We start from the raw sequence: 24,670 nt of genomic DNA on the forward strand, positions 1-24,670 counted from the left end.
CGTCACTCTACTCTCGGCCAAAATCAGCATTCACCCTCAAAACTCCAAACGTCGAGCCCCTGCTCCCAGGCCAAAGGTGCCAGACCCAAAACGCGTGCCTGGCCTCAAACCTCCCTTGGTGGCCCTCGCACAGCACCATTCACATTGGGGCTGCGGGCTCGCCGAGACGAGCAAGGCCTCGACATAGCACCTTACTTCACTCTACCCTCGGCCAAAATCAGCATTCACCCTCAAAACTCCAAACGTCGAGCCCCTGCTCCCAGGCCAAAGGTGCCAGACCCAAAACGCGTGCCTGGCCTCAAACCTCCCTTGGTGGCCCTCGCACAGCCCCATTCACATTGGGGCTGCGGGCTCGCCGAGACGAGCAAGGCCTCGACATAGCACCTTACGTCACTCTACCCTCGGCCAAAATCACCATTCACCCTCAAAACTCCAAACGTCGAGCCCCTGCTCCCAGGCCAAAGGTGCCAGACCCAAAACGCGTGCCTGGCCTCAAACCTCCCTTGGTGGCCCTCGCACAGCCCCATTCACACTGGGGCTGCGGGCTCGCCGAGACGAGCAAGGCCTCGACATAGCACCTTACGTCACTCTACCCTCGGCCAAAATCAGCATTCACCCTCAAAACTCCAAACGTCGAGCCCCTGCTCCCAGGCCAAAGGTGCCAGACCCAAAACGCGTGCCTGGCCTCAAACCTCCCTTGGTGGCCCTCGCACAGCACCATTCACATTGGGGCTGCGGGCTCGCCGAGACGAGCAAGGCCTCGACATAGCACCTTACGTCACTCTACCCTCGGCCAAAATCAGCATTCACCCTCAAAACTCCAAACGTCGAGCCCCTGCTCCCAGGCCAAAGGTGCCAGACCCAAAACGCGTGCCTGGCCTCAAACCTCCCTTGGTGGCCCTCGCACAGCCCCATTCACATTGGGGCTGCGGGCTCGCCGAGACGAGCAAGGCCTCGACATAGCACCTTACGTCACTCTACCCTCGGCCAAAATCAGCATTCACCCTCAAAACTCCAAACGTCGAGCCCCTGCTCCCAGGCCAAAGGTGCCAGACCCAAAACGCGTGCCTGGCCTCAAACCTCCCTTGGTGGCCCTCGCACAGCCCCATTCACATTGGGGCTGCGGGCTCGCCGAGACGAGCAAGGCCTCGACATAGCACCTTACGTCACTCTACCCTCGGCCAAAATCAGCATTCACCCTCAAAACTCCAAACGTCGAGCCCCTGCTCCCAGGCCAAAGGTGCCAGACCCAAAACGCGTGCCTGGCCTCAAACCTCCCTTGGTGGCCCTCGCACAGCCCCATTCACATTGGGGCTGCGGGCTCGCCGAGACGAGCAAGGGCTCGACATAGCACCTTACGTCACTCTACCCTCGGCCAAAATCAGCATTCACCCTCAAAACTCCAAACGTCGAGCCCCTGCTCCCAGGCCAAAGGTGCCAGACCCAAAACGCGTGCCTGGCCTCAAACCTCCCTTGGTGGCCCTCGCACAGCCCCATTCACATTGGGGCTGCGGGCTCGCCGAGACGAGCAAGGCCTCGACATAGCACCTTACGTCACTCTACCCTCGGCCAAAATCAGCATTCACCCTCAAAACTCCAAACGTCGAGCCCCTGCTCCCAGGCCAAAGGTGCCAGACCCAAAACGCGTGCCTGGCCTCAAACCTCCCTTGGTGGCCCTCGCACAGCACCATTCACATTGGGGCTGCGGGCTCGCCGAGACGAGCAAGGCCTCGACATAGCACCTTACGTCACTCTACCCTCGGCCAAAATCAGCATTCACCCTCAAAACTCCAAACGTCGAGCCCCTGCTCCCAGGCCAAAGGTGCCAGACCCAAAACGCGTGCCTGGCCTCAAACCTCCCTTGGTGGCCCTCGCACAGCCCCATTCACCTTGGGGCTGCGGGCTCGCCGAGACGAGCAAGGCCTCGACATAGCACCTTACGTCACTCTACCCTCGGCCAAAATCAGCATTCACCCTCAAAACTCCAAACGTCGAGCCCCTGCTCCCAGGCCAAAGGTGCCAGACCCAAAACGCGTGCCTGGCCTCAAACCTCCCTTGGTGGCCCTCGCACAGCCCCATTCACACTGGGGCTGCGGGCTCGCCGAGACGAGCAAGGCCTCGACATAGCACCTTACGTCACTCTACCCTCGGCCAAAATCAGCATTCACCCTCAAAACTCCAAACGTCGAGCCCCTGCTCCCAGGCCAAAGGTGCCAGACCCAAAACGCGTGCCTGGCCTCAAACCTCCCTTGGTGGCCCTCGCACAGCCCCATTCACCTTGGGGCTGCGGGCTCGCCGAGACGAGCAAGGCCTCGACATAGCACCTTACGTCACTCTACCCTCGGCCAAAATCAGCATTCACCCTCAAAACTCCAAACGTCGAGCCCCTGCTCCCAGGCCAAAGGTGCCAGACCCAAAACGCGTGCCTGGCCTCAAACCTCCCTTGGTGGCCCTCGCACAGCACCATTCACATTGGGGCTGCGGGCTCGCCGAGACGAGCAAGGCCTCGACATAGCACCTTACGTCACTCTACCCTCGGCCAAAATCAGCATTCACCCTCAAAACTCCAAACGTCGAGCCCCTGCTCCCAGGCCAAAGGTGCCAGACCCAAAACGCGTGCCTGGCCTCAAACCTCCCTTGGTGGCCCTCGCACAGCCCCATTCACATTGGGGCTGCGGGCTCGCCGAGACGAGCAAGGCCTCGACATAGCACCTTACGTCACTCTACCCTCGGCCAAAATCAGCATTCACCCTCAAAACTCCAAACGTCGAGCCCCTGCTCCCAGGCCAAAGGTGCCAGACCCAAAACGCGTGCCTGGCCTCAAACCTCCCTTGGTGGCCCTCGCACAGCCCCATTCACATTGGGGCTGCGGGCTCGCCGAGACGAGCAAGGCCTCGACATAGCACCTTACGTCACTCTACCCTCGGCCAAAATCAGCATTCACCCTCAAATCTCCAAACGTCGAGCCCCTGCTCCCAGGCCAAAGGTGCCAGACCCAAAACGCGTGCCTGGCCTCAAACCTCCCTTGGTGGCCCTCGCACAGCCCCATTCACATTGGGGCTGCGGGCTCGCCGAGACGAGCAAGGCCTCGACATAGCACCTTACGTCACTCTACTCTCGGCCAAAATCAGCATTCACCCTCAAAACTCCAAACGTCGAGCCCCTGCTCCCAGGCCAAAGGTGCCAGACCCAAAACGCGTGCCTGGCCTCAAACCTCCCTTGGTGGCCCTCGCACAGCCCCATTCACATTGGGGCTGCGGGCTCGCCGAGACGAGCAAGGCCTCGACATAGCACCTTACGTCACTCTACCCTCGGCCAAAATCAGCATTCACCCTCAAAACTCCAAACGTCGAGCCCCTGCTCCCAGGCCAAAGGTGCCAGACCCAAAACGCGTGCCTGGCCTCAAACCTCCCTTGGTGGCCCTCGCACAGCACCATTCACATTGGGGCTGCGGGCTCGCCGAGACGAGCAAGGCCTCGACATAGCACCTTACGTCACTCTACCCTCGGCCAAAATCAGCATTCACCCTCAAAACTCCAAACGTCGAGCCCCTGCTCCCAGGCCAAAGGTGCCAGACCCAAAACGCGTGCCTGCCCTCAAACCTCCCTTGGTGGCCCTCGCACAGCCCCATTCACATTGGGGCTGCGGGCTCGCCGAGACCAGCAAGGCCTCGACATAGCACCTTACGTCACTCTACTCTCGGCCAAAATCAGCATTCACCCTCAAAACTCCAAACGTCGAGCCCCTGCTCCCAGGCCAAAGGTGCCAGACCCAAAACGCGTGCCTGGCCTCAAACCTCCCTTGGTGGCCCTCGCACAGCCCCATTCACCTTGGGGCTGCGGGCTCGCCGAGACGAGCAAGGCCTCGACATAGCACCTTACGTCACTCTACCCTCGGCCAAAATCAGCATTTACCCTCAAAACTCCAAACGTCGAGCCCCTGCTCCCAGGTCAAAGGTGCCAGACCCAAAACGCGTGCCTGGCCTCAAACCTCCCTTGGTGGCCCTCGCACAGCACCATTCACATTGGGGCTGCGGGCTCGCCGAGACGAGCAAGGCCTCGACATAGCACCTTACGTCACTCTACCCTCGGCCAAAATCAGCATTCACCCTCAAAACTCCAAACGTCGAGCCCCTGCTCCCAGGCCAAAGGTGCCAGACCCAAAACGCGTGCCTGGCCTCAAACCTCCCTTGGTGGCCCTCGCACAGCCCCATTCACCTTGGGGCTCTAGGCTCGCCGAGACGAGCAAGGGCTCGACATAGCACCTTACGTCACTCTACTCTCGGCCAAAATCAGCATTCACCCTCAAAACTCCAAACGTCGAGCCCCTGCTCCCAGGCCAAAGGTGCCAGACCCAAAACGCGTGCCTGGCCTCAAACCTCCCTTGGTGGCCCTCGCACAGCCCCATTCACATTGGGGCTGCGGGCTCGCCGAGACGAGCAAGGCCTCGACATAGCACCTTACGTCACTCTACTCTCGGCCAAAATCAGCATTCACCCTCAAAACTCCAAACGTCGAGCCCCTGCTCCCAGGCCAAAGGTGCCAGACCCAAAACGCGTGCCTGGCCTCAAACCTCCCTTGGTGGCCCTCGCACAGCCCCATTCACATTGGGGCTGCCACCTCAGCTTTACCACGTAACCGTGCCCCATATCTCTCCGGCCATCTAACATTTCTATCCATACAGGTATTTTCTGACACGTGAGGAGTGGGAACCAAGCCGACAGCCTCAGGCAAAAGGACCTTGGAACAACAAGGGGTGCAGTTTGGTGGGACACACTGATAACAGACCCAATTTCCTGGATGTACAGAGAAATAGAAATGCATTTTTCAGAAGCGATAGAAGAAAAGTTGGGCTACCATAACCTGAGAAGCATATAAAAGCAGAAGGCAGCAGGTTATGGGGCTGCATTGGCAGAAGAGCAGAAATCTTGGGGGGTCAGGACAGCGTGAAATGGTGATGGAGGCCAGGACTGGAAGGAGGAAGGCAGAGATCTGGAGAAGCACGGCAGGGATGGACACACGACTCACCCCACCTCCTGGCACCCACAGGAGACCTTCACCACCCTGAAGCCTCCCTCTGCCTCCGCCCCTTGCTCCTCCACAGCGCCAGTTGCCCGACCCTCGCCCACCCAGGAGCGGGTGGCCGGTACCTCCACACTCCTCTCCCACCAGGCTCCCCGGACGCATGGCAGCTGACGCGCGCGGCCGACGGAAGCACCGAACTCCCGGCGCCGCGCGCTGAAGGCGCACGCGGTCGTTCGAATGCTGGGAGGGATCCAACCTTGCCGCGGGGACCTGCTGCTCCTTGTAGGAGACGTCCGCCCGTGGTAGCCCCTTCGATTCGTCTCCTAGGCCAGCTCCAACGGGAAGGGTGGAAGAGACAACCCCCCTCGCCAGTTGGAGCTCCGGGGCACAGTCACCCCAATCCTCAGCCCCGGCGCTTCCAAAAAGAGCAGCCCTGACCCATCAGCACCCTCCAGGCCTTTTTAAAACCTCAGCTCAGCCCCCATCTTCATGGGACCCACCTGGGCTGCCCAACCCCACCACGCAGCTGGGAAGATTTTTTCCTCCTTAAAGCACCAACAGAAACGGCGGCTGTGGCGAAAGAAGTTTCTACAGAGAAAATTATCGGAGCTTTAAAACCCACCCTCGCGTTGGGGTCATGGCCCCCCCGCCCCAGGGTTCGACGTTTATAGTTTGGGGGCCGGTTTGGAATCGCTCCGGAGAAGAGATCACAACTTCTGCGGGCAGCCTGTCCCAGTTCTCCTTCACCTTAAAGGAAAAAGATTTTTTTTTTTTTTTTTCCTCGCGTTCAGACGGAACTTCCCGCGTTCCGGTTTGTGCCCGTTGCCCCTTGTCCTGTCGCTGGGCACCGAGAAGGATTTGGCCCCTTCCTTTAGACACCCGCCCTTTAGGTATTGGTAAATGCTGGTGAGATCCCTTCTTGGTCTTCTCCAGAATAACCGGCCCCAGGTCTCTCAGCCTTCCCCCCTACCAGAGACGTTCCAGTCCCCTCCTCATCCTCGTACCCTCGGCCGGACTCTTCCCCAGTAGTTCCAGTCTGTCCTGAACTGGGGAGCCCAGAGCTGGGCAGGGAACCCCAGGTGTGGCCTCACCAGAGGCAGGAGAACCTCCCCGGAGCTCCCGGCCACGCTCTTCTCCACGCGCCCCAGGACACGCGTTGCTGGACCCCCGCGTCCTTCTCCCCAGGTTCTTTCCTGGATCCAAGATTCCCTCCCAGATTCCCAGGGTCCCTCCTCGGTCTCAGGATCTCCTCCAGATCCAAGTGGCCCTCTCGGATCCCAGATTCCGAGTATCCCTCCTGGATCCCAGGTTCTTTCCTGGCTTCGAGAGTCCCTCCCGGATCCCAGGTTTCCTCTCGGGTCCCAAAGATTCCATCCCAGATCCCTTCCCAGATCCCAGGTTCTTCTCTGGATCCAAGATTCCCTGCCAGATCCCAGGGTCCCTCCCGGATCCCAGATTCTTTCTGGATCCCAGGTTCCCTCCCAGATCGAAGGATCCCTCGCAGTTCCCAGATTCCCCTCCTGGATCTAAGCATCCCTCCTAGATCCCAGAACCTTTCCCAGATCCCAGGTTCCATCCCAGATCCCAGTATCCCTCAGATCCCAGATCCAAGCATTTCCCTGGGATCCCAGATTCCCTCCCAGATCCCAGGTTCCTTCCCAAATCCCCAGTTCCCTCCTTGGTCCCAGGATCCCTCCCAGATCCCACAGTTCCTCCTCGGTCCCAGCATCCCCTCCAGATCCAAGTATCCCTCTCAGATCCCAGATCTCAAGATCCCTCCCAGATCCAAGATTCTTTGCTGGACCCAACATTCTCCCCCAGATCCCAGGATCCCTCCAATATCTCAGGGTCCCTCCCAGATCCCAGATTCCCACCTGGACCCCAGGAACCCTTCGGGATCAAAGGGTCCCTCCCGGATTCCAGATTCCCTCCCAGATCCCAGGGTCCTTCCCAGATCCCAGATTCCCTCCCGGATCCCCGATTCCCTCCCGGATTCCAGGGTCCTTCCAAGGTCCCAAGATCCCTCCTGGATCCCAAGATCCCTCCCAGATTCCCTCCCAGATCGTAGATTCCCACCCAGATCCCAAGATCCCTCCCAGATCCCAGGGTCCTTCTAAGATCCCAAGATCCCTCCCGGATGCCTGGGTCCTTCCCCAGTTCCCACCCGGATCCCAGGTTCCCACCCAGATCCCCAATTCCCACCCGGATCCCAGGGTCCTTCCAAGGTCCCAAGATCCCTCCCGGATGCCAGGGTCCTTCCCCGGTTCCCACCCAGATCCCAGATTCCCTCCCGGATCCCTGGGTCCTTCCAAGGTCCCAAGATCCCTCCTGGATCCCAAGATCCCTCCCAGATCCCAGATTCCCTCCCGGATCGCAGATTCCCACCCAGATCCCAAGATCCCTCCCAGATCCCAGGGTCCTTCTAAGATCCCAAGATCCCTCCCGGATGCCAGGGTCCTTCCCCAGTTCCCACCCGGATCCCAGGTTCCCATCCAGATCCCTGATTCCCTCCCGGATCCCTGGGTCCTTCCAAGGTCCCAAGATCCCTCCCGGATCCCAAGATCCCACCCGCCACCCGGATCCCCGATTCCCACCCAGATCCCCGATTCCCACCCGGATCCCAGGCTCCCTCCCGGATCCCCACCCCGATCCACGAGACCATTTATTGAACGCAAAAAAAAAAAAAATCTCCTGTTTAAAGAGCAAAGAAACGGGCAAACGGCACAAAAAAGAAGGGGGGATGCGGGGGGGCCACACCCCCCCCCCCAGGCTGGGATCCTCCCCCTGTTTCGGGGTGCCCCGGGGTGGGATCCCCCCGTTTTGGGGGTGCCCCTAGATGAGGTCCATCAGGATGTCCTCCTCCATCACGCTGGGCGCCTGCACCGGCTGCAGCCCCGGCTGGGGGACGGGACCCCGGGGGCCGGGGGGCAGCAGCATCTGACCTGGGGGGGGGGGGAGAGAAAGAGGGGGGGTCAGGGGGGCTGGGGAAGAGGTTTGGGGGACCCCCAGGCTTCCCAGAGGCAGGTTTGGGGGGTCCTCAGGTACCACAGGGGCAGGTTTGGGGGTCCTCAAAGCATTTGGGGGTCCCCGGCCATCTCAATTTAGGGGGGGGGGGTCTGAAAGGGTTTGGGGGGTTCCCAGGTACCACGGGGGCAGATTTGGGGGGGTCCTGAAAGGGTTTGGGGGGTCCCGAAAGGGTTTGGGGGTCCCCAGGTACCACAGGGGCAGATTTGGGGGGGTCCTGAAAGGGTTTGGGGGGTCCCCAGGTACCACAGGGGCAGATTTGGGGGGGTCCTGAAAGGGTTTGGGGGGTCCCGAAAGGGTTTGGGGGTCCCCAGGTACCACGGGGGCAGGTTGGGGGGGGGGGGGGGGTCCTGAAAGGGTTTGGGGGGTCCCCACCCATCCTAAAGGCTGGTTTGGGGGTCCCCAAGATTCCCAGGGGCAGATTTGGGGGGGTCCTGGAAGGGTTTGGGGGTCCCCAGGTATCAAAAGGACAATTTGGGGGGGGGGAGTGGCCCTGGCAGGGTTTGGGGGTCCCCACTCACCCCAAGGGCAGGTCGGGGGGGGGGGGGGTACCCAAGATTCCCAGGGGTGGTTTGGGGGGGGCCCGGGGTGGTTTGGGGGGGGCTCTGGGGCAGTTTGGGGGGGCCCTGAGGCAGTTTGGGGGGGTCCCAGGGGCAGTTTGATATTGGGGGGGGGGGGGGAACCCATTCCCTGCCTCACTTAGGAACCCCCCCCCCCCCCAGCCATTTGGGGGTCCCCAGGAGCAATTTTTGGGGTGACTCACCTGGAAGCGGGGCGCGGGGGGGCCCCAACTGCCCAGGCCAGGCCTGGCCCGGGGGTGGGGGGGGCGGGGGGGGGGTGCAGGAGGGGGGGGGGGCAGCTGCCCTTGACCTAGAGCCTGGTGGGGGAGGAGGGGCTGCGCGGGCGGCTGCAGGTGGTGGAGGGGCTGCGCCGGGGGGGGGACCCCCCCTTGGGGCTGGGGGGAGAAAAAAAAAGGGGGGGGGGGGAGCGGTCAGAAATTTGGGGGGGGGCCCCCCAATGTTGGCAAAAGGGGGGGGCGGATAGGGCCCTTCCCCCCCCCCGAGCCATCGCTGGGGTTATTGCCCCCCCCCCCCCCCAAATTACCCCCCGGAGCCCACAGGTTCCTCCCCCCCCCCCCCCCCCAAAATCCCGCCGGGGTCACCCCAAAACCACCCCAAAGCCAGGGTGCGTCGTGGCCCCCCCCCCCCGTTTCAGAGCCCCCCCCCCCCCCAAAATCCCCCGGGCCGCACCCCCCCCCTCCAATATCGGGGGGGGTCTCAGAGCCCCCCCGACCCCCCCAAATCCACCAGTCATTAACGGGCGCATCAGTGCCCCCCCAAAATTACTGGGGGGGGGGGTGTTTGACACTTCACTCCCCCCCCCCAATAATTTTGGGGGTGTCACACGTCACCCCCCGCCGTTACTCACCGGTTGCTGACTCAGCAGGAGGCTGCGGAGTTGGGGGTTGGCGCCGGGGTTTTGGGGGCGCAGGAGGGTCCCCCCCCCGGTTTGGTTGGTTTGGGGGGGTCCGGTTTGGGGGGGTCCCGGAGCTGGGGGGGGTTGAGGGGGTGCGGAGGCAGCGGGGGGGGCTGGGGGGGGCTGCGCTTGCTGCTGGCTGGCAGCTGCCTGCTGCTGGGCTCGGAGCTGTAACTGGGGGGGGGGGGGGGGAAATATGGGGGTGTCGGGGGGCTGGACACCCCCAAATCTGACCCCAAAGAGCAAAGGTGAACCCCTAAAATGCCCCCAGCCCCCCCCAAAACACAGGTACCCCCAAATTGTGTTCCCCCCCGCCCCCCCCCGGCCAGTATTCAGGGCCCCCCAAGACCCCTCATGGTCCTCTGGGCACCCCCCCGTGCCCCCAAATATCTCAGGGTCCCCCCAAATCTCCCAGGGCCCCCCCCAAATATCTCAGGGCCCCCCCCAAATCCCTTCCTGCTCCTCAGCGCCCCCCCTGCCCAAATCCCCCAGGGCCCCCCCCAAATTCCCCCTGTTGCTCAGGCCCCCCTCCCCAAATCCCCCAGGGTCCCCCCCAAATATCCCAGGACCCCCCAAATCCCCCAGGGCCCCCCCAAATATCCCAGGACCCCCCCAAATATCCCAGGATCCCCCCCAAAATATCTCAGGACCCCCCCAAATCCCCCAGGGTCCCCCCCCCCAAAGCCCAGGGGATCCCCTCCAAACTACCCCAAACCCCTCACCAGACCCAGGGTGCCCCCCCCAAACCCTCCAACCCCCCCAAACCTCCCCGAGACCCCCCAAAATCCCCCCCCAGCCCCCCAAAATCCACACACCCCCCCCCCCCCAGACCAGGCTCTGCTGCCGCTGCTGCTCCTCCATGATGCCGAGCCCCGGGCTGACCTGCTGCCCCGTCATCTGAGGGGGGGGGGGCACCCAGGGGTGAACTTGGGGGGCCCCAAGAGCACCCCAAAACCCCTCCGTGTCCTCCCGTGATCCCCCCGCCCCCCCCCTTACCTGAGGCTGCACCCCCGAAGTCACGGGGAGGGTCCCCGGTTGCTTGGGGAGGAAAGAGGGGGGGCCGGGTACGGGGGCTGAGCCCCCCAGCTGTGGGGAGACAAAGATGTTTTTGGGGGGGGGGCAGCACCCCCCGAGGGGTTGGGGGAACTTGGGGGGTGGCAAAGACCCCCCCGGGGGGGGTTAAGGGGGGGCGGGGGCAGTTGGGGGGCAGCAAAGACCCTTTTCAAGGAGATTGGGGGGGGGGGGGGCTGGGTGCTCCTGGGGGTCTGGGGGTGCCCCTGGGGGTCTGGGGGTGCCCTGGGGGGTCTGTGGGTGCCCAGGGAGGGTCCATGGGTGCCCTGGGGGTCTGGGGGTGCCCCTGGGGGGTCCTATGGGTGGTCTGGGGGGGTCTGGGGGTGCCCCGGGGGGGGGGGGCTGGGGGTGCCCTGGGGGGGGCTGGGGGTGCCCTGGGGGGGGCTGGGGGTGCCCTTGGGGGGGTCCGTGGGTGCCCCTGGGGGGTCCTATGGGTGGTCTGGGGGGTCTGGGGGTGCCCCTGGGGGGGGCTGGGGGTGCCCCGGGGGTCTGGGGGTGCCCTGGGGGGTCCATGGGTGCCCTGGGGGGGTCCGTGGGTGCCCTGTGAGTCCTGTGGGTGCCCTGGGGGGTCCGTGGGTGCCCGGGGATGGGTGGGGGGGTCCTCACGCTGCGCTGCTGCTCGATCTTCTGCTGCTGGACCTGCTTGTGGTTGGTGATGACCTGGCGGATGCCGTTGACGAAGCCGCTCTGGTCGTAGGGGATGAGCCCCATGAAGATTTTCTTCTTGGAGGAGTAGAGCAGCATCAGCACCCGCACCTCGCACGGCGCCGTGTGCGGGAAGTGCACGCAGCCCGCCTGGGGACACGGGGTCAAGGTCAGGGATGCGCGGCCCGGCTTGGGGACACGGGGTCGAGGGCAGGGACGCACAGCCCGGCTTGGGGACAGGGGTCAAGGGTAGGGATGGGGACGTACGGAGCGCCTGGGGATGCGGGTCAAGGTCAGGGATAGGGGTATGGAGCCTGCCTGGGGACACGGGGTCAAGGTCAGGGATGCGCGGCCTGGCTTGGGGACACGGGGTTGAGGGCAGGGACGGGGACACGTGGCCCGGCTTGGGGACAGGGGTCAAGGGCAGGGATGGGGACGTACGGAGCGCCTGGGGATGCGGGTCAAGGTCAGGGATAGGGGTACGGAGCCCGCCTGGGGACACGGGGTCAAGGTCAGGGATGCGCGGCCTGGCTTGGGGATGGGGGTCAAGGGCAGGGATGGGGACGCGCGGCCCGGCTTGGGGACAGGGGTCAAGGGCAGGGACAGGGACGTACGGAGCGCCTGGGGATGCGGGTCAAGGTCAGGGATAGGGGTACGGAGCCCGCCTGGGGACACGGGGTCAAGGTCAGGGATGCGCGGCCCAGCTTGGGGATGGGGGTCAAGGGCAGGGATGGGGACGCGCGGCCCGGCTTGGGGACAGGGGTCGAGGGTAGGGATGGGGACGTACGGAGCGCCCAGGGACACGGGGAGGTAGGTCGAGGTCAGGGATAGGGGTACGGAGCCCGCCTGGGGACACGGGGTCAAGGTCAGGGACGGGGACACACGGCTCATCTGGGGACACGGGGCAAGGACAGGGACAGGGATGGGGGGATACGGTGCGCCTAGGGACGCACGGACAGGGGTCAAGGTCAGGGACAGGGACACAGAGTCCATCTGGGGACGTGGGGGTCAAGGTCAGAGGCAGGGATAGGGACACAGAGCCCGCCTGGGGACACAGGGGTCAAGGTCAGGATCAAGGTCAGGGACGGGGACACAATCCCACGGCCCACCTGAGGACACGGGGACAGGGGTCAGGGACAGCCCCTGCGAATTTTGGGGGTCCCCCAGGAGTTTTGGGGGCCCAGGGGGTGTTGGGGGGGGGGGGCAGGGAGTTCTGGGGGGCCCCTGGGAGTTGTGGGGGGCCCCCAGGTACTTTTGGGGGCCCAGGGGGGAGTTCTGGGGGTCCCCTAGGAGTTTTGGGGAGCTGGGGGGGTGTGTTGTGGGGGTCCCCAGGCAGTTTGGGGGTACAATTGGGAGACATGGGGGGGTCCCCAGAGAGTTTTAGGGGGTCCCCAGGTACTTTTTGAGGGCCTGGGAGAAGTTCTGGGGGTCCCCAGAGAGTTTTAGGGGGTCCCCAGGTACTTTTTGAGGGCCTGGGAGGAGTTCTGGGGGTCCCCTGGGAGTTCTGGGGGGTCCCCAGGTACTTTTGGGGGCCTGGGGGGGGGGGGTCTGGGGGTCCCCAGGGAGTTTTGGGGGCCCATGAGGAGTTCTGGGGGGTCCCCTGGGAGTTTTGGGTGGTCCCCAGGTACTTTTTGGGGGCCATGGGGGGAGTTCTGGGGGTCCCCAGAGAGTTTTGGGGGGTCCCCAGGTACTTTTTGGGGGGCTGGGGGGAGTTCTGGGGGTCCCCAGAGAGTTTTGGGGGGTCCCCAGGTACTTTTTGAGGGCCCGGGAGGAGTTCTGGGGGTCCCCTGGGAGTTTTGGGGGGTCCCCAGGCAGTTTTGGGGGCCATGGGGGGAGTTCTGGGGGTCCCCAGAGAGTTTTGGGGGGTCCCCAGGTACTTTTTGGGGGCCATGGGGGGAGTTCTGGGGGTCCCCTGGGAGTTTTGGGGGGTCCCCAGGTACTTTTTGGGGGCCTGGGGGGGGGGGTCTGGGGGTCCCCAGGGAGTTTTGGGGGCCCATGAGGAGTTCTGGGGGGTCCCCTGGGAGTTCTGGGGGGTCCCCCAGGAATTTTGGGGGTCCCCCCGGAGTTTTGGGGGGTCCTTACGAAGCCGTTGCCCATGATGCGGTAGAGGCCCTTGAGCGACTCCAGGTCCTTGTTGGTGAAGTGGAACTGAACCATGCGGGAGTTCCGGAACAGGGGACCCAGCGTGGTCTGGGGAAGGGGGGGGGACACACACAGATTTGGGGGGGTCAGTGTCACCCCAAAACCCCCCCAAGGCTCAGGGGACACCCCAAATCCTTTGGGGGGGGGGGTAAGGACACCCCAAACCTGTTTGTGGGGGATCGAGGAAACCCCGAACCCACCTAAGGGGTCCTGAATGCTTTGCCCCCCCCTGCCCCCCCAAAAAAAAGGAACTGGGGGACCCCAAAATCTTCTCAGCCCCATGGCGGGGGGGGTGGGTAAGGACACCCCCGAGGTGAACCCCAAAACTGGGGTGTGCCCCCCCCAAAACCCCCCTCACCAGGAGCTGCTGCGGGATCAGCTGCATGATCAGCTTCTGCGGCCACTGGTCCGTTTTCCTGGGGGGGGGGGGGTAAAGAAAAGGGGTGACCCTGGGGGTCCCCAAAACCCCTCTCAGCCCTGTGACCCCCCCCGGGCCCCCCCAAACCCCCCGGGCCCCCCCCAAACCCCACTCACAGGTTCTCCCCGGCGTTGACGTAGACCTGACAGGGCAGCGACCGCGTCAGCTTCGTGCTGGAGTCCACCGAGGCCGGTTTGGGTTTCTGGGGGGGGGGTACGGAGGAATTTGGGGGGGACACGGACCCCTCCTGCACCCCAACATCCCCCTCCTGCCCCCCAAAGTGACCCCGGAACCCCCCCAGCACCCCAAAGTCTCCCAGACCCCCCCCTCACCTCCTGCCACTGCAGCACCCCGCTCTCCCCAGCACCCCAAGACCCCCAACTCCCCCCCCCCCCCTCCCAGCACCCCAGAGCCCCCCCCAAACCCCCCCAATCACCTCAGGGCCCCCCCCAAATCCCACCCAGCATCCCAAGGCCCCCCCAGACCACCCTCAGCACCCCAAGCCCCACTCCATCACCTCGGGGCCCCCCTAGGACCCCCCCAAACCCCCTCTGGGTTCCCCAGGACCCCCCCAGACCCCCCCATTAGCACCCCAGGAACCCCCTGGGTCCCCCCAGACCCCCCTGGGCCCCCCCAAGCCCCCCCAAACCCCCCCTCACCTCCTGCCACTCCAGCACCCCGCTCCACGCCAGCACCCCAAGACCCCCCCAGACCCCCCCTGGGTCCCCCCAGACCCCCCTGGGCTCCCCCAAGCCCCCCCAAACCCCCCCTCACCTCCTGCCACTCCAGCACCCCACTCCACGCCAGCACCCCAAGACCCCCCCAGACCCCCCCTGGGCCCCCCCCGACCCCCCCTTAGCACTCCAGGACACCCCAGACCCCCCCTGAGCCCCCCCAGACCCCCCTGGGCCCCCCCAAACCCCCCCTCACCTCCTGCCACTCCAGCACCCCGCTCCACGCCAGCACCTTGTTGTTCACCGACTGTTGGGGTCCCGGGAGGGGGGTGGCCCCCAAAGGGGGGGCTGCGGGCTGGGGGGTCACACTGCTGGGGGGGCCCCCGCTGGGCTGGGGGGGGGGCACAATACGGGGGGGGGGGCATCAGGCCCAGCCCCCCCCAGGGCATAGGGAGCCCCCCCCAATTCCACAGCACCCCTAAAAGAACCCCCCCAGCCATAGGGACACCCCCCCCCAGCACCCCAATTGCCCCCCCCCCCCCAAAAAAAAAAACCAACCTCAGCCCCCCCCCCGGGCACCCCAGCCATGTGGGGGGGTCCCCAATCTCAGCTGTGCCCCCCCCAATTCTCTCCCCCCCCCCCCCCCCATACAAACCCAGAGGCAGATCTCATGCTGACCCCCCCCAATCCCCCCTCCCACCATAGGGGGGGCCCCCAAACTGGTGTGACCCCCCCCAAAATCACCCCCACCCCCGGCTTTAAAGCCCTGTGACCCCCCCCAAACCATAAAAACCACGGGGGGGCCCCCCCGACCCCCCCATTCTCCCCCCATTCTCCCCCCATTCTCCCCCCAAAACCCCATGTGCACAACAAAAAGGGGCTGAGCCCCCCCAAAATTACACCCCACACCCCCCCCCAAAAAAATTACGTACCATGGGGGGGGCGCCGGGCTGGGCGGGGGGCTGCCCGGGGTTGGGGGGCAGGAGGCCGGCGGTTTGGGGGGGCCCGGCCTGGTTCGGGGGGGGCAGTTTGGGGGCCAGGGAGGAGATGGGGCCGGCGGGCAGCGGCTGGGCGGGGGCCTGGCTGAAGGGGGGCTGCAGGGGGGGCAGCGAGGGGACTGGGGGGGACAGGGGGGGGTCGGGGGGGGGGCACGGCACCCCAAACCCCCCGATGTGTCTGTAGGGACCCCCCCCCCCCGGATCCCCAGGGGGGTGGGATCCCCCAAAACACCCCCCCCATATCCCCAGGGGGCTGGGACATCCTAACCCCCCCCCCCCAAATCACCCCCAAATCCCCCCCCAAACACCTGCACCCCCCCAACCCCCCCAAATCCCCCCAACCCCCCCAAAAAACACCTGCGCCCCCCAAATCCCCTCCAAAAACACCTGCACCCCCCCAACCCCCCTAAATCCCCCCAAACCCCCCAAAAACACCTGCACCCCCCAAACCCCCCTAAATCCCCCCAAACCCCCCAAAAACACCTGCACCCCCCAAACCCCCCTAAATCCCCCCCAAACCCCTGCACCCCCCAAATCCCCCCAAATCCCCCCCAACCCCCCCAAAAAACACCTGCGCCCCCCCAAACCCCAACACCTGCACCCCCCAAACCCCCCCTAAATCCCCCCCAAACCCCCCAAAAACACCTGCACCCCCGCAACCCCCCAAAAACATCTGCACCCCCCAAATCCCCCCCAACCCCCCCAAAAAACACCTGCACCCCCCAAATCCCCTCCAAACCCCCCCAAACCTCTGCACCCCCCAAACCCCCAACACCTGCACCCCCCAAACCCCCCCAACACCTGCACCCCCCAAACCCCCCTCCAACCCCCCCAAAACCTCTGCACCCCCCAAATCCCCCCAACCCCCCAAAAAACACCTGCACCCCCCAAATCCCCTCCAAACCCCCCCAAACCTCTGCACCCCCCAAACCCCCCAACACCTGCACCCCCAAATCCCCCCCAACCCCCCCCAAACCTCTGCACCCCCCAAACCCCCCAACACCTGCACCCCCCCAAATTCCCCCCAACCCCCCGCACCCCCCCAAATCCCCCCAAATCCCCTCCAAAAACACCTGCACCCCCCAAACCCCCCTCCAACCCCCCCAAAACCTCTGCACCCCCCAAACCCCCCAAATCCCCAACCCCCCAAAAAACACCTGCACCCCCCAAATCCCCTCCAAACCTCCCAAACCTCTACACCCCCCAAATCCCCCCAAATCCCCTCCAACCCCCCCAAACCTCTGCACCCCCCAAACCCCCCCAAGCCTCTGCACCCCCCAACCCCCCCAACCCCCCCACCCCCCCAAATCCCCTCCAACCCCCCCAAACCTCTGCACCCCCCAAACCCCCCCAAAAACACCTGCACCCCCCAAACCCCCCAACCCCCTGCACCCCCCCAAATCCCCCCCAACCCCCCCAAACCTCTGCACCCCCCAAACCCCCCCAAACCCCTGCACCCCCCAAACTCCCCCAACACCTGCACCCCCCAAACCCCCCCAAAAACCACCTCCACCCTCCCAACCCCCCCCAACCCCCCCCCCATATCCAGGCACGCGTGCAGTTTTGGGGGGCCCCCCCCGGCCCCCCCACTCACAGCGCCCGGCCAGGCTCTTCTGGCTCTTGGCCGCCTCCACGGCCGACTGGGCGGCAGCCTGGGCCGCGTTCAGGGAGCTGGGGGGGGGCACCTGGGGGGGGGGGGGGGCCACAAAGGGGGGCGTCAGGGGGGTTAGGGGTACCCCCACCCCCCCAAAAAATATTAACACACACCCCCCCCCCCCCCCCGTTTTTACCGGTACCTGGTAGGGCTGGGGGCCGGGCGGGGGGGGCTGCTGGGGAGCCGGGGGGAGCTGGGGGGGCGCGGGGGGCAGTTGGGGGGGGGCCACGCTCGGTTTGGGCTGGATGGAGCCGGAGCCGGCGGCGCTGCCTGCTGGGGGGGGGGGCAGTCACCCCCAAAGTGCCCCCCCCACACACACACACCCCCCCCGTGTCCCCAATATCAGCCTGGGACACCCCCTCCCCCCCCGTGGCTCCGTGTCCCCAATGCCCCCCCATGCCACCCCCCCATCCCTGCCCCCCCCACCCCCGTGGCACCCCCAAATCCCCCCATGGCCCTGTGCCCCCCCCCCCATGTCCCACCACGCCCCCCCCATATCCCGGTGCCCCCCCCCAATGTCGCCCACCCCCCCCCCGTGCCCCCCCATGTCCCCAATGCCCCCCCCGTTTCCCTGTGCCCCCATGTGTCCCCCCCCGGTGCCCCCCCGTACCAGGCAGGGCCACCCCCCCAGATCAGCACCATGTGCCCCCCCATGTCCCTGTGCCCCCCCATGTCCCCCCATGCCCCCCCATTTCCCCGTGCCCCCCCCACACCCCCGTGCCCCCCCATTTCCCCCCATGTCCCCGTGCCCCCCCATGCCCCCCCATTTCCCCCCATGCCCCCCCATTTCCCTGTGCCCCCCATGTCCCTTTGCCCCCCCGTGTCCCCCACATCCCCACATCCCCGTGTCCCCCCATGTCCCCCCCATTTCCCCGTGCCCCCCCTGTACCGGACAGGGCCACCCCCCCAGATCAGCACCGTGTCCCCCACATCCCCGTGCCCCCCCATATCCCCGTGCCCCCCCCCCGTGCCCCCCCGTACCGGGCAGTGCCACCCCCCGGATGAGCACCATGTGCCGGGGGTCCTGCCCGCACTCTTTCGGGGGGGGGCTCCAGGGTGCCGGGGGGCACGGCCTTCTCGAACAGCACCCGCAGCGCCGGCAGCTTGCGGGGGGCCACCACCGAGAAGTGGATCCCCCGCTGGGGGGGGGGGGTCAGGGGGGGACCCCAAAAACCCCAGCCCCCCCCCCCGTTGAGACCTCGCAAGGGCAGTGGGGTGGGGGGGGGGGGGGGGGCAGCTCGAGCGCTCACCCGCTTTTTTGGGGGCCCCCTCGCTTTGGGGATCCCATGGTTCAGGCAACACACACACCCCCCACCATGGGAACCCAAAAATTTGGGGGGGGCCCCTGACCCTGCCCTTCACCCCCCCCCCAGATGTTGGGGTTCCCTTCCTGGGGGGCTCCCATGACCCTGCTGCCCCCCCCCCCCACCACAAACTCCCCCTGGGTGCCCCCCAAAACCCCATTTCCCCTTTTGGGGGGGTTTCCAGGACCCCACTGCCCCCCCCCAGAACCCCAAATTCCCCCCCTGGGTGCCCCCCAAAACCCCATTTCCCCTCCAGAGGGGGGACCCAGACCCCCCCAGGACCCCAAATTCCCCTGGGTGCCCCCCAAAACCCCATTTCCCTTTTGGGGGGGGTGTCCAGAACCCCACTGCCCCCCCCCCCCCAGAACCCCCATTCCCCCCCTGGGCGCTCCCCAAAACCCCATTTCCCCTCCAGAGGGGGGACCCAGACCCCCCCAGGACCCCAAATTCCCCTGGGTGCCCCCCAAAACCCCATTTCCCTTTTGGGGGGGGTGTCCAGAACCCCACTGCCCCCCCCCCCCCCAGAACCCCCATTCCCCCCCTGGCGCTCCCCAAAACCCCATTTCCCCTCCAGAAGGGGGACCCAGACCCCCCCAGGACCCCAAATTCCCCTGGGTGCCCCCCAAAACCCCATTTCCCTTTTGGGGGGGGTGTCCAGAACCCCACTGCCCCCCCCAAACCCCCATTCCCCCCCCTCTCCCTTCCCCAGGGGCACCTCCCAGCCCCCCCATTACCCCCCCAGGAGAGTTCCCCAATCCCCCCCCCCCCCCCCACCCCAGCGATTTTGGGGGGGGGGGGTCCCCCCAAACCCGTGCCCCCCCCCACCTCTCCGATGCGCTGCACGAGGTTCTCGGTGCTGTACCCCGAATACGTGGTGCTCTCCACGGCGGGGAGCAGGTACGGGGGGGAGTTACAAATCAGGACGCAAACTTTGTGGGTCTGCCCGCTGCGGAAACGGGGGGGGGGCACAAAGTTTGGGGGGGGTCCCAAAAAAAAAAGGGGGGACCCCCCCCCCAATCACCCGCCCGCAGCCCCCCCAGTTTCGCTCACATTTGCTCCCGCATTTTCTTGAAGTCGTCGAAGAGCTGCAGAGCGGTGCTGAGCCCCTCGGCGATCAGGCTGCAGCTCTCGCCGCCCCCCCCCACGAATCTGGGGGGGCAGGGAGGGGTTTTTGGGGGGGCCCCCTTTTTTTTTTTTTGGGGGGGGTGATGCTTAATTAGTTTGGGGGGGTTATTTTTTTGGGGGTGTTTGTTTTGGGGGCTTTAATTAATCTTGGGGGGCTTGAACTCTCTTGAAGAGTTTATTTTTGGGGGGGTTAATCATTTTGGGGGGGCTAATTATTTTTTTGGGGGGCTAATTATTTTTTTGGGGAGCTAATTATTATTTTGGGGAGCTAATCATTATTTTGGGGAGCTAATTATTTTTGAAGATGTGTAATTATTTCTGGGAGATATTTAACTACTTTTGGGGTGCTTAATTATTTTTGGGGGTACTTATTTTTTGGGGGGACAGCGGGGGGGACCCAAATCCTTCACCCAAGTGGGTGCCCCCCCCATAACACCCCCCAATCTGACATCTTTTGGGGGGGGCCCCCCACCCGAGCCCCCCCCCCACTCCCCAGGGTACCCCAAAACACCACCCCTGTGGGTCCATACCTGGGGGTGCACCCCCAAAAAAACCAACCCCCAGCCCTCCCCTGGGGTGCCCCCCCCCAAAAAAAAACACCCCAAGGGTGCCCCCCCAAAAAATAATGCCCCCCCCACGGGTGCCCCCCCCCAAACCACCCCCCAACCCCCCCTGCTCAGCCCGTACCCCAAATTCCCCCTTCCCCAGCCCCTCATCTACCCCCCCCTCAGGGTTTGGGGTGTCTTTGGGGGTGCCCCCCCCAAAAAAAACAGGGGTGCCCCCCCAAAAAAAATCCCCCTGCCCAGGGTGCCCCCCCTCCAAAAAAATCCCAGCCCCCCCCCCAAAACCCCCTCCCAGGGGTGCTGCCCCCCAAAACCCAGCCCTTCTCTGGGGTGTCCCCCCCAAAATAATCCCCCTCCAGGGGTGCCCCCCCAAAAAAACCAGGGGTGCCCCCCCAAATCCCCTCCCAGGTGTCCCCCTCCAAAAAATCCCCCCTCCTCAGCGGTGCCCCCCCCAAACCCACCCCCCAGCACCCCCCTGCTCAGCCCGTACCCCAAATTCCCCCTTCCCCAGCCCCTCATCTACCCCCCCCCCTCAGGGTTTGGGGTGTCTTTGGGGGTGCCCCCCCCCCCCCAAAAAAGACCCCCCCCTCACTGGATGCTGTCCAGCCAGGTGAGGAACTCGTAGGCGCTGCTGGTGGGGGCGTGACACTGCACGTAGGATTCGGGGGCGCAGTCCACCGTGTTGAAGACCACCAGGCTGTACTGGGTACCCCCAAACTGCCGGAGGGGAAAAAAAAAGGGGGGGGGGGGGATCGGGGTCACCCCAAAAATCTGCCACACCCCCCCCCCCCAATCTACTTACGTCGCCCCCGAAGTCGGTCTCGGCCGGCGGGCCGCCGTTGAAGTACCTGGGGGGGGGGAAAAAGGGGGGGTTTGGGGGGGCTCGGGGGGGTTTGGGGGGCTCGAGGGGGTTTTGGGGGGGGGTTGAGGGGGTTTGGGGGGAGATCGCAGGGATTTGGGGGGGGTTGAGAAGGTTGGGGGGGGCGCTAAGGGGTTTTGGGGGGAGATCTTGGGGGTTTGGGGGTGCTCAGGGGGGTTTGGGGGGAGATTGCAGGGGTTTTGGGGGTCCCCAGGAGGGTTTGGGGGGCCCTAAGGGGTTTTGGGGGGGCTCAGGGGGGTTTGGGGGGGGTTGAGGGGGGGGGGGTTGAGGGGTTTGAGGGGGCCCTAAGGGGTTTTGGGGGTGCTCAGGGGGGTTTGGGGGGGTTTGGGGGGAGATCGCAGGGGTTTTGGGGGTCCCCAGGAGGGTTTGGGGGGGGCCTAAGGGGTTTGGGGGGGCTGGGGGGGGGTGAGGGGGTTTGGGGGGGCCCTAAGGGGTTTTGGGGGGAGATCTTGGGGGTTTGGGGGTGCCCCAGGAGGGTTTGGGGGGGCTCGGGGGGTTTTCAGGGGGGTGAGGGGGTTTGGGGGGAGATCGCAGGGGTTTTGGGGGTCCCCAGGAGGGTTTGGGGGGGCCCTAAGGGGTTTTGGGGGTGCTCAGGGGGGTTTGGGGGGGCCCTAAGGGGTTTTGGGGGAGATCACAGGGGTTTGGGGGTGCTCAGGGGTTTTGGGGGTCCCCAGGGAGTTTTGGGGGGGGGCTAAGGGGTTTTGAGGGAGATTTTGGGGGTCCACAGGGGTTTTTGGGGGGGGCCTAAGGTGTTTTGGGGGGAGATCTCAGAGGTTTTGGGGGTGCTGAGGGGTTTTGGGGGAGTTGAGGGGTTCGGGCGGGGGGGGGGGGTCCCCAAAGTGCTGGGGAGGGGGGGCACGAGCTCCGGGGGCGGGGGGGTCCCGGGGGTTTGGGGTCCCCGGGATTTGGTTCCCCCTGAGGTTTGGGGTCCCCCGGCGTTCAGGTTCCCCCCGGGTTTGGGTTCCCCGGGATTTGGGTTCCCCCTGAGGTTTGGTTCCGCCCGGCGTTCGGTTCCCCCCACCCGGGATTTGGGGTCCGTCCCCCCCCGGGATCTGGGGTGTCCCCCCCCCGGGATTTGGGGTGCTCCCCCCCCCCGGGATTTGGGGTGTCCCCCCCCCGGCGCTCACTCGATGGCGGGCAGCAGGTAATGCTTGCGCAGAGACTCGAAGTAAGGCCCCAGATTCGCGGTACCCTCGATGACGAACACGACGTCGGCCACCATGGCGCCCAACGGGGCCGCGGGGGCGTCCAGAGCAGGCACCACCATGACCCCGCTGTGGGGAATGGGGGGAGGTAAGGGGGGTCCCCCCGAAACCCCCCCTGAACCCCCAAAACCGGCCGCGGGCCTTCCACCCCCCCACCCCCCCAGGCCCGGTACCGGCCGCCGCAGATGCCGCCCGCCGCCGCACCCCGGAAGTGTTCCCCTTCGCGTCCGCCAGGCGCCCCGTGAGCACCACGCATGCGCGAAAGGGCGGGGAGGAGGGAGGGAAGCGTCGCCGTGGCAACGCGGAGAGGGGGGCGGAGCCTGGCGTGGATGCAGCCCTCGGCTCCTCCCCTCCGCCTCGTTCTCTCCCGACGCGCATGCGCGGTACGTGAGGAGGAGAGTGCGCAGGGCCCCCCCCCCGTCCCCGCCCAGCGGCCGTCGCCGTGGCAACCGCGGCGTTCCCGGCGTGCTCCGCGCGGGACATGGCGGCCGGAGGAGCCTGAGCGGCGCGCGGCGGGGCCAGGCGGGCGGGGCCTGAAGGGCGGGGCCTGAGAAGTGGGCGGGGCCTGCGGGGGGAGGAGGGGGCGTGCCTGGAGGGATTGGGCGGGACCTGAGAAGTGGGCGGGGCCGGAGGGACGGGGTGGCACCAGCGAGGGCGTGGCCAGAGAGGCGGGGGCGTGGCTTTTGCAGAGGGGGCGTGGCCTGAAGGACAGGGCGGGGCCTGAGGAGGGGGCGGGCAGAGCCTGATTGGGTGAGGCTTGTTCAGCGAGGGCGGGGTGGGGGAGAGGGGGCGTGGTCTGTGAGGAAGGGGGCGTGGTCTGAGGGGAAAGGGGGCGTGGTCTGAGGGAAAAGGGGACGTGGTCTGAGGGGGAAGGGGGCGTGGTCTGGGGGGAAGGGGGCGTGGTCTGGGGAAAAGGGGGCGTGGTCTGTGGGAAAGGGGGCGTGGCCATGCCGGAGGAGGGCGGGGCCCTCTGCCTGCTCTGCCTGGCCGCAGGCAGCGGCCTGCCCCTCTTCTGCCGCACCCGGGGGGGCCCCCCCCGCCCGCAGGTGAGGCCCCGCCCACTCCCGAGGCCCCACCCCCACCCCCTCCCCCACCCCCCGCCCCCCCCCTGACCTTTGCCCTTTCCCCTCCCCCCCCCCATAGCTGCCCTTCTCGCTCATCGGCTCCCTCCACGCCGTGCACGTGTTCGGGGCCGGCGCGGGCGCGGCGCTGCGGGGGGCGGCCACCCCCACCACCCGCCTGGCCTGGGGGGGCTACGGGCAGAGGTGGGGGCGGGGCCATCGGCGGGGGGGCGGGGCCACGGTGGGGGGCGGGGCTGGGGAGGGAGGGGTGGGGACAAGGGAGGGGCGGGGCTGGGGGTGGAGGAGCCACTGTAGGGGGCGGGGCCACGGTTTGGGGGCGGGGCCATGGTGGAGGCGGGGCGTGGGGGCGGGGCTACAGCCGGAGGGGCGGGGCCAGGGGAGGGGGCGGGGCCAAGGGGCTACTGCTTGGGGCGGGGCCACAATGGGGCGGGGCCAAGGGAGGGGCGGGGCTACAGCCAGGGGGCGGAGCCACGATGGGGGCGTGGCCAGGCAAGGGGCGGGGCTACAGCCGGGGGCGGGGCCAATGGTCGGGTCGGGGGCGTGGTCACTGCAGGGGGCGGGGCTACAGCCGGAGGGGCGGGGTCACGCTGGAGGCGTGGCCAGGCAAGGGGCGGGGCTCCAGCCAGGGATTGGCCCCGCCCTCATTGGCCCCGCCCCCAGCATCACCCTGATCGCGCTGAGCTCCGCCCCCGGCCCCGCCCTCAGCCGCCTGCTCGACTCCGCCTTCAGCGCCATGGTGAGCCCCGCCCCCCCCAGTACGGACCAGTGAGCCCCAGTATGGGCCCCCACCCCCCCCCCAGTGATGTCCCAGTATGGACCAGTACAGGCTGGGCTGGACCGGTGTCTCCCAGTACAAACCAGTGCCTCCCAGTTAGTGCGTCCCAGTGCCCCCCCCACGCCTTCCCAGTGCTCCCAGTCCATCCCAATCCCTCTCCCAGCGCTCCCAGTCCATCCCAGTGCCCCCCCCAGTGCTCCCAGTGCCCCCCCACCCCTCTCCCAGTGCTCCCAGTCCCTCCCAGTACCCCCCCACCCCTCTCCCAGTGCTCCCAGTCCCTCCCAATCCCCTTCCCAGTGCTCCCAATTCATCCCAATCCCCCTCCCAGTGCTCCCAGTCCATCCCAGTGCCCCCCCAGTGCTCCCAGTCCCTCCCAGTACCCCCCTACCCCTCTCCCAGTGCTCCCAGTCCGTCCCAATCCCCCTCCCAGCGCTCCCAGTGCCCCCCCACCCCTCTCCCAGTGCTCCCAGTCCATCCCAGTTCCCGCAGGTGCTGGTGCTGGGACTGGACGAACTGGTGCCCATCCGCAACGTGGAGCGGCTGAAGCGGGAGCTGAGGGTAGGGGGGGGGTGGGGCAACTGGGGAGGGGGGAGGGGTGGGGGGGATGGGG

At 66.3% G+C, this 24,670-nt stretch overlaps 2 protein-coding genes across 2 annotated transcripts in view; one reads left to right on the forward strand and one right to left on the reverse strand.

Annotated features, from left to right (window-relative positions):
- Nucleotides 1-7,704: 7,704 nt before the first annotated feature.
- Nucleotides 7,705-22,474, reverse strand: MED25 (mediator complex subunit 25). The gene is given in 22 exon segments (XM_054808507.1): nt 7,705-7,966; nt 8,812-8,857; nt 8,860-9,003; nt 9,477-9,698; nt 10,356-10,421; nt 10,521-10,610; nt 11,202-11,390; nt 13,323-13,430; nt 13,741-13,798; nt 13,917-14,002; nt 14,731-14,865; nt 15,407-15,591; nt 17,067-17,157; nt 17,269-17,396; nt 18,108-18,172; nt 18,174-18,265; nt 19,256-19,376; nt 19,481-19,579; nt 20,711-20,835; nt 20,921-20,966; nt 22,126-22,272; nt 22,377-22,474. Coding segments are annotated over 22 exon segments (2,436 nt in total). The 5' UTR covers nt 22,460-22,474; the 3' UTR covers nt 7,705-7,856.
- A 626-nt stretch (nt 22,475-23,100) lies between these two features.
- The window catches only part of FUZ (fuzzy planar cell polarity protein), a 26,042-nt gene continuing 24,472 nt past the window's right edge, over nt 23,101-24,670 (forward strand). Inside the window, exons 1-4 of the mRNA XM_054808498.1 lie at nt 23,101-23,249; nt 23,347-23,468; nt 23,946-24,021; nt 24,550-24,629. Of these exons, the coding sequence (XP_054664473.1) occupies nt 23,151-23,249; nt 23,347-23,468; nt 23,946-24,021; nt 24,550-24,629 (377 nt within the window). The 5' untranslated portion in view covers nt 23,101-23,150. The remainder of the gene's footprint in view (nt 23,250-23,346; nt 23,469-23,945; nt 24,022-24,549; nt 24,630-24,670) is intronic.

Source organism: Grus americana, chromosome 36, assembly GCF_028858705.1.
Source record: "Grus americana isolate bGruAme1 chromosome 36, bGruAme1.mat, whole genome shotgun sequence".
NCBI classification, from domain to species: Eukaryota; Metazoa; Chordata; class Aves; order Gruiformes; family Gruidae; genus Grus; species Grus americana.